Below are 8878 nucleotides of genomic sequence, written 5' to 3'. Positions count from 1 at the left end.
AAATCGTATTTCAACTGATAAACGCTGACAATGTCAAATTGGCTGTAGAAACTGACACGCTTGAGAACATTTTCAACGCTACACGCTTTCCTTAAGAGATACGATCCGGGGAACGTTTCAATCCTTATACGGTCAAAGCAGGAATAGTCTGCGACGTGATAGTTTAGCATGCCCCCGTCACGGTCAAACGATCTGCCGTCACTGATATTCTGGCCGTTTTTATAAAGCGATACTAACACCTTCGCGAGTCTATTCGTCACATAGTCTTTACAAACTTCAAAGCTGGCTTGAATCACCTGTACATCGTCCACTACCTGTGAGGCCATCTTAACGACTGAGACCCTCATCTGCCTCCGCCTCCGCCTCCGCCTCCGCCTCCGCCTCCGCCTCCGTCTCCACCTCCGCCTCCGCCTCCGCCTCAGCCTCCGCCTCCGCCTCCGCCTCTTCCTCCGAATCCTCCTGGTAAAACGAAACGTACTTTTTTCGATCTCTCAACTTAATCCGCACACATTGAACATTGGCAACTTCAAGATCAGGTAGACTGATATAGTGACGGGGTATGTCGTCGTCGTCGTCGTCGTCGTCGTCGTCGGTGTCATTCTCTTCATCGTCATTATTTAGCATACTGTTTAAGTCAAAAGATTCTCTATGATAATCATCTTTATCGCCATAGACATGTACATCCAGCGTGTCATACTTATGGAAATCAATTAATAAATTAATCAAATCCACCGCCGCACGAGACATAGCAAATTCTCTTATAACTTCAAATTCGATTCGATCAAACACTCCGACTGTGGCGAAATCCAAACTCAACAGCCTGCCGTTCCAATCTATTTTACGTTTTAACCTACCCTTTTCAAAGAGGTTAACATAAATCCACGCAATGTTCTGCCACTTTTTTTCTTCCATGTTTATCAGACAGAGACCAGCTGTAGACTAAAAACTATACAGTCACCTTACTTACAGAACCGGTGAGTAACTTATAGGTCATGTGACTATCGTGTATTAAGAGACAGTATGCTGTAGTGCTGGCGGGAACCGCGTTCTTTGTTTCAAAATCCACTCTCACGTCTACAGGTCCCGACTTGATTGCATCATTTTGTTTGGAGCAATCGACTACGTATAGCGGGACATTGGCGTTGAACTTTTCCATTGTGACAGCGGTTTGACCGGTAGACTGTCTACCATAATATGATTCTAGAAATCGACAAAACATTTCGTAAAATAGTGTTTTATCTCCGTTAATGTTGTCGTAGGGGAAATATTGAGAATTCAAATACACCTTGATGTTTGTCAAGTCGCAGTGGTCAAACGAGGACATGTCTTTAGCGTATTGATTTTTCCTATCCTCCTGAAATGCCAAAATGACATATCGAGGTTTCTCCAATTGTGCTGATGTTTTAACCGTCCACGAGTGTATATTAGTTTGTGGCAGTGACGGGTATTCGTGAAGCTCCCAAGACCTAAAAGGTATATGGACCGTGGTGTCCTTTTCGATCATGCGCAACATAGTAAGTCGGTAGGAGTCGGAAACGTTCACATGAGGAACACGCCAGTACACCCCTGTAATTGTTATAGAAACATCACTCGCGTCATTACTGATTACAGCATTTTTATCTGAAGCGGAGCGCAGAAGCACCAACTCCTGTTTGTTATTTACAATTACACGTCTGTAGTCCTCAGCAAAACCGAGTAAAAGACGTAGTGGAACGGAAAATGAAAACTCTTTGGACTGTAATTTCTCGCCAGGGCCTAACCAGCAGGCATTCTTCAACATATTCACCTCATGGGGTCTGATCGAAAGAACATTTTTCATAGTTGTTGTAATACCGACATTCTTTGTCCTATCCACTTCAATACCCGCAATCTCATAGCGTATTTCATCAAAGAAAAACGCCACCGCGTTATTCACGAAATGCCACGGCGCCTCTGTTCTATCAGTTTTTGTACTTTTAACCGTACCCTTAACGAGCAATGTACTCTCAAACGGTGCTGTAATAATATCCTGTTGACTGATCGGTATTCGGATCTCATCGTTATTTTTAAACGTGGACGACGCGTATGGCTTGTGAGTGTGAAACTCCATGCCGGTGATGGCATCACTGTACTCTGCCTTTGTGTTTATATCCAACATTTTCAACCTTAAATCCAAGAGACCGCAAAAACTTAACACTCGACGATGTTAACCGTACAACGTCTTTTGGCCTACTGATGTTTGGAACAGGTAATATGTCCCTAAATACCAGTCCCATTGTTCTTTTTTCTAACGTGTAACCTAACAGACAATCTTTCGTTTCTGAGATTAATCAAGTTGCCGTCTTGATCGCGCAGAGATATCGACACGTTGTTGACACTTGAAACGTTCACTGGTAAGTAAATTATTGTGTTAGGTATCTCGACTATTTTATACCCTGGACCTACATTTGGGTAAAATTCGTGCACCGTATGACTTTCTCTACCGTTATCAAACGATCCACGAACAATATTACACTCGACACGAATAACATCAACTTTCATTATGTTGACTGTAGTATCGGATACATGTGTTTTCCCAGCTTCAAGGACTCTATTGGAGAAGCCTAGCAAGGATCCGATTGAATCGCCTTTAGTAAAATCAACACTCTGTGAGCAAAAAATTTCCGAACGTAAGGTGCTGTTGTTAGCTGTGAGCTTAAATTCCACATCCTTTCCCAGTTTCGCCTTTAAAGTAGACTCTATATTTTCCACTTCATATGCCCCTTCATCAATACTGACAACTCCCGCTTTACCATAGTAAAACTTGTTATTTATTCCAGATTCAATGTTGGGGATTGAATGAAAAGTCATTAAATCCACAAGTCCAATCTCCCACTCACCATCGCTCATGTCAACAGGTGGAAAGTATTCATTTGTAATATACGATCCACGACCGCTTAAGCTAAACATTTTTGCAGAGAAACTCTAGACACAAATGCCCGCAAACAACTGAATCAAATGATTGCACTCTACGATAATTATAGAAGACTTCACAGTTGGCAAAGTACTGCAACAGTTCTAGCGGAGGTTTTAAGTTGCCAAAACTATCAAAATAATGCACCCGACTACCCTCTTTTCTATAGCACACCCAATGTGTGCCTTCACCCACTGCCGAATCTAAGTTTACAATAGCAGTCTCATTTAAGTTAGGTCGAACAGGTAGAGTGTCTCTCATATACACTCCGCGAAAATGAGGGATTTTCAGTAATTTCGCGTAGTATTTCAAGTCGTAATTTGTCAACGGTCTTAGCGGGATCCACGTTTTTTTTTCCTCGTATTCCGCTTTTTACGTTTAACTCCACCCCCTCTAGGGTAGGGACGTAGATACAATCCTCTACCTCCAGGTGTCTTTTTCTTAACTCTACGAGTCGATTGCTTCTTCTTCCTCTTTCCACCACCAAACTTTGCCTTTGTCTTCATCGCTGTAGTTACTGCCCAGGCCGCCGCCTTTTCTCCTACAGACGCGTCTGATGATTTAAATCTACGCCAAGCGCGTTCTGCTAGCTCCTTATCTGCCTGTTGTCTGTGCGCGTTATCTTTGTACCTCGAATATGCGATATCGTGCACCTTACACGCTTCGTCTAAACCGTTAATACCTCTATCACCTCTGGCTAGTCTCTTTTTTAACCTTGTTCCAGGTCCACAATAATTATAACCCGGCAGGTGAGCTTCAAAAGGTAAAAGGTCCACGGCTTTGTTAACAATAGAAGATATAAGACCTTCTCCGACGACGGCTCTTTTGCGTCTGACCGATGTTATCCTCTTCCCAACCATTTTAATACTGATTGGAATGAGATATTTTAACTTGTCTTAAAAAGGTCGTCCCAGGTTGCTGTCTCGTGAACAACCTGCCCCCTCCATTCGTCATATGAGGTTAGACTCACGCGTTTCGTCTGATTCATCTGTTTATACAGTGAATAGGCTAATTCCGCGATAATTTCTTTGACGTACTGCTTGTTTACAGCATCGCTCAATGCTTGTGGTTTACTAACATTCGCTATTCGCCTACCCTTAACATCCCAGGATTTATCATTATTAGGTAAAATTGAATTACGTTGAAGATATTGTAGGGTAATCGCATCATGAGCACTTGATGGATCAGCGACATGACCTAAACGTTTATCCTTAAAGTTCCATGCTAATGAGCCTTGTAAAGGTACACGGTTGTCCATGTACAATTTATTTACAGCATCTCCCGCTCTACTAGGAGGTGCCAAGTTTTGGATAACCGTATTTTTTACATCAAAAGCCCCATCTTTATTTTTAACTAAGGCTGTGCTGTTTAGACACTGAAGATTTACCGCATCCGCGTCTTTTACCGGCAGTGCTACGTTCCGAATAACTGCATTTTTTGCATCAAACTCTCTCTGTACACTTTCTCGTGTTATAGCGTTTTCTTTAAGAAACAATAGATTAACTCCGTCTCTATCAGCTTTCGGCTCTGCAACGTCTTGCAACCGGTAATGGTGTATTGAGTATGCTTTTGCATCAGTCAATTTAAGCGGCGTATGAAAATCCATATACTGCTTAGACACAGCATCATTAATACTAACAGGGTCAGCTATATTACACACACGGGTGTTTTGAGCATCAAAATGACCACTTTGCCTTGTCATACAGTTTAAAAGTGATTCCGCGTGGGTTCTAAAATTAATCACATCAAAATTGTCCTTTGGATTTTCGACATTACACAAACGTTTACCCTGCATATCATAGTTACCATCTTGAGTCAGTGCAAAGCCCTCGCCCTTTGGCCCGACAAGAGACTTTTCTTTTTTCTCGTAACGTCCGAACTTGTCTACACCCATTGTAAAAGTGATTTGTATCTACTATTGCCCGCCCCTTTTATGAACCCAGCTTCACGTAGCTCCTCCACAATATTAAGGATTTCATTACTATGAGACGTGTTTCCAGACTCAGTTGACGCGGTTAGTAGTTTCATTCTGCTTACAAGTTCATTAGGGTCGTCCCAGTGAACAATATCCCGAGATGTAGCAGTCTTCCAAGTCATGCCCCGGCCCTGTTTAGCGGGAAATAATTTTCTAATGACGTGTTTGTATTTCAAACTATTATCCCTTCTTATTTGCTTGTAAAAGCTGTATTGTTTTTTGTGCGCGTTTGTTGCTACTAATATATTCTTGTATGTCTGTAGATCTTCACTATTGTATAGATCCTCATCGGGTAGTCGTTTGAACAACAATTCGTATAAGCCGACTGTAGGTTGATATTTTGTATTATTTATAACCAATGACCCGTCGCTGTCAAATTCTAATTCTTTATCACCAATCATTAACTTATTGCCGTCACTATTGTAACGGGGACCATAATCATGATCAATTATTCGAGACTTTCCGCCGGCATCTGCCATGAGTAGTTTCATATATTTCCGCGTCAACGGGTTTTCAAAATGTTCGTCGACATATCGAGAAGCCGTTTCCAAGCCTACAGGTGAAGACACAACATCATGCAACCGGTTCGGTGTCGAAACGCCAGTAGGTTTAAACGATTGGTTAAAGTAATTATCATCATCGTCCCCACTGACATAATCCATTGCTTCTTCTCCTTCTTCTTCTTCTTCTTCCCCTTTGACAGCAGACATTTGTTCAGCTTTTATTTGAGGCTCAGTTTTTTTCAATTCTCTGATAATCGGTCTATACTGCTGCTCTAGTAATCTTTCATTTTCAACATTACCATCTTTAAATCGTCGAAACTTACGTCTTACCGCCTCTTCTAGTTCGGCAATTTTCGACACAAGGTCTTTATTCTTCCGACTCATCTTTGCTACTGAACTATCAACTAACAACAACAACACATTTATGGCAGCTCAACCTGCCTGAAAAACATTGCGCGTCTCTTGTGTTTACGCAAATAACGCACCACGTCCTTTAACGAGATACCAGATGCTATATTGATACCTCTGTAGTACCTCTTAGTGTGTGCATCAAATAGTGGTATATTGTATCGTGTTGACCAACTTCGAAAAACAAAAGTCCTTTTCCACCCTCCTCTCCATTGTGGTATTTCAGCCACAGTGTATCTATCATCACTGTTATCCATATATTTTTGTAAAAGACTCATTGGCCGTTGAGCCTGATTGTGGTGTAATAGAAATGAATTTACGAGCCAAAACTCGCTAGGATTTGCGCCTGTAAATTCTCGCCACTGATCAAATAGTGCTCTATTAGTTATTGTATAAACACCGTCACTACTAAGACTTATACCGAAATGGTCGCAATAGAGTGGTAAAGTTGGCAATGCCGCTTTCAAAAAATCTGTAGTAAAAAGTCCTTGGCACAGGTTGTTTGCTGCTGCATAGCGCTTACCTCGAACCCCAGGAGGTAATCCTGGAGGCACTGGACCGTATGCTACATTATAACTAATGTCAATATGACATTTAGAAGCTAATGCCGTCTTATATATTGTTACGGGGGACCTTATTGGTAGTGTACGCTCAGTTAATACTATGCAACGAGCGGCGTAAGGGATTTTACACCCATATTCAAGCATTCTCAGATAAATCTGTGTAAAGTTTATGCCGCCATGCCGGTCTCGTAGAGGTAGGACCTTTCCAAAAATATCTGGAAACGGTCTGAATCGCGATAACATATTATGAGATTCGCGTACAGTACAGTTTGTCATATCTTCGTGGTAGATAACAAGCTCTAGTGGTACCTTTTTTTCTTCGCATTTTGCTAAAAACTTAATCCACAGTTCACGGTTGTAGGTGCGTTCACTAGCAGATATCATAAGTAAAATTACAGGAGGCAGTGTGGCGCTTTGTTTTGCAGCTTTATGTCGCCAGCACCGCCGGTTATAAGGATGACCATGACGCCCCTTTCTGCTGCAATAATTACCGCAAAACTTTCTCCTATCTGAATAGTAAAAAGTGCAGAGATTTGATTTAACATTATGAAGTTTTGTGTCGTAACCTCTAAGATCGTTGTACGTATAGATGTTTACCATTGTAGTTCAACTATAAAACTAATGTGTACTGTACAAAGCATAGCACTTTTACATAACACATACCCCCCACCGCTATCACAAATCCTCTACAAAAAAGTCAAATTTCAATCTGTACCTCCCTTTGTTAATATCACGAGTCTTATCTATTACCAAAAACCCATGATTTTCCTTCCACGCTTGAGCACACAACCCTCTGAACTTATCAAAGCTCATATCAGTGTTAACATGATCAGTGTATACATGTCTTAGATTCATATCATCCTGCCTGAATAGTATAATAAAGTTACAGTTGTCTCTCACCAACTGTTTAGGAATCTTACTGTACGACTGACCAAGATAGAATACATCAATATTCCTATGTCTACCCATTGAAAAATAGGACCGGATGTTGTTGTGCTTTTCACATGATATATCGTCAAATATCATAACTGAATTCGGCTTAGCTTCGCTTGGGTCGACAATTTGTTCATTGTCATTGAATGCAAAGTATCCGACTTCTTTGGGTAAAGCTGACGAAAGAAATTTGTATTTCGGCTGATAGAGGGATTTTGAAAACACGTAGATATTTTCAAATACTACACCATTTGGATCGAATATAAGATTGAATAACACGTTCGTTTTTCCCGCATTTGAAGGACCTGATATAATACAACGTACTGCTTCCGGCAAAAGGGGCCCATTTTTATTTATAGATGAGCTCATACCGGTACCAAAATATTCATCAAAATTCCGGACAGAAATATGAGATCCTTGCTCAGCTAGTCTCATTGTGACACTGAAACTTTTCCTCTCCTGCTTGAACTTTAAATAACACCTCACCGAGGGATAGCTCTAAATAAGAATATCGCTTTTGTTAACCCATGTGTCGTCTTTACCATCAAAACCCAACCAGCGAACTAGCACTTTATCCCCTTTACGTTTTATTACTTTCTCCACAAGATATACATCCCCAGTCCTAGATATACTCAGCTCAGCCTCATAAAATCCGCCCTTAAGGATTTCCCCTTTAGAATCTTGTAAGATATAAGTAACCGGGTGGGTTGGCTTTATTGCATATATTTTAAATACTTCGTTTGTCCAGTTAGGCATGTATCCTTTAGTGAATACCCGCTTGTATTTGCTAATTCTCACAGAATCGCCGACAGAAAACTTTGGTTTGGCAGCAGCAGCAGCCGTGGCACTTTTATGACTACTATTTATTCGCGATAAAATTGCTTTAACATGTTTTAGCCTCACGTCCTTGGGTTTCATTCCTATAGTTCTATGTTTTGAATTGTTATATTGATCAACGAGCTTCTGCAGAATAGATACCCACTCATAGCTCCCCTTTGCTGTAAATAACGTCCACATTTTTTGTTTTATTGTCCTGTTGAACCTCTCAACAATGCTGGCCTTGAGATATGAAAATGTCGCATAATGATTAATTTTAAACCTGCTGACTAACGCTTTAACATCCTTGTTGAACCATTCTTTACCCTCGTCGGTTTGTAGATGTTTCATTTTATGTTTTAATAATATCGGCTCTAGCACTTTAGCTACTTCAACACCTGTCTTGCCTTTAAGCGGGATCGCAAAAGCAAATTTAGTGAAACAATTAATCATAGTTAGTATGTAACGATAACCTTTATTGTATTTTGCATACGGTTGCATCTCAACTAAATCCGCCTGATAGAGATCATTAATACCTTTAAGAGTCACTCTACGTCTTGGATAATTTCGGCGAGCGGGTTTGTGCAGCTCTTGAGCTATTACTCTCCTGATGTCCATTTTGAAATGACATTTAATTTCGCGTTACAGACTACTTTATTTAGAGCGCTACAAAAAGGGGAGAGCATCTGTGTCGCAGTTGCGAGATGGGCTTCAATTTGTTCTGTTGTGTTGTTATATCTCTTCCGCC

At 40.9% G+C, this 8878-nt stretch overlaps 1 protein-coding gene across 1 annotated transcript; it reads right to left on the bottom strand.

The window, feature by feature from the left end:
- Window positions 1-327: 327 nt before the first annotated feature.
- LOC128982451 (uncharacterized) lies at window positions 328-2137 on the bottom strand. Its single transcript, XM_054401411.1, has 2 exons — window positions 968-2137; window positions 328-459 (listed from the first exon to the last, which is right to left on the bottom strand). Exons 1-2 carry the CDS (start codon window positions 2135-2137, stop codon window positions 328-330), a joined length of 1302 nt encoding a protein of 433 aa, XP_054257386.1.
- Between the last annotated feature and the right edge of the window lie 6741 nt (window positions 2138-8878).

This window comes from Macrosteles quadrilineatus, unplaced genomic scaffold (assembly GCF_028750875.1).
Source record: "Macrosteles quadrilineatus isolate MER2022 unplaced genomic scaffold, UCM_ALF_1.0 Scaffold_345__1_contigs__length_91340, whole genome shotgun sequence".
NCBI lineage: Eukaryota > Metazoa > Arthropoda > Insecta > Hemiptera > Cicadellidae > Macrosteles > Macrosteles quadrilineatus.
This window is presented reverse-complemented; position numbering and strand designations above follow the sequence as displayed.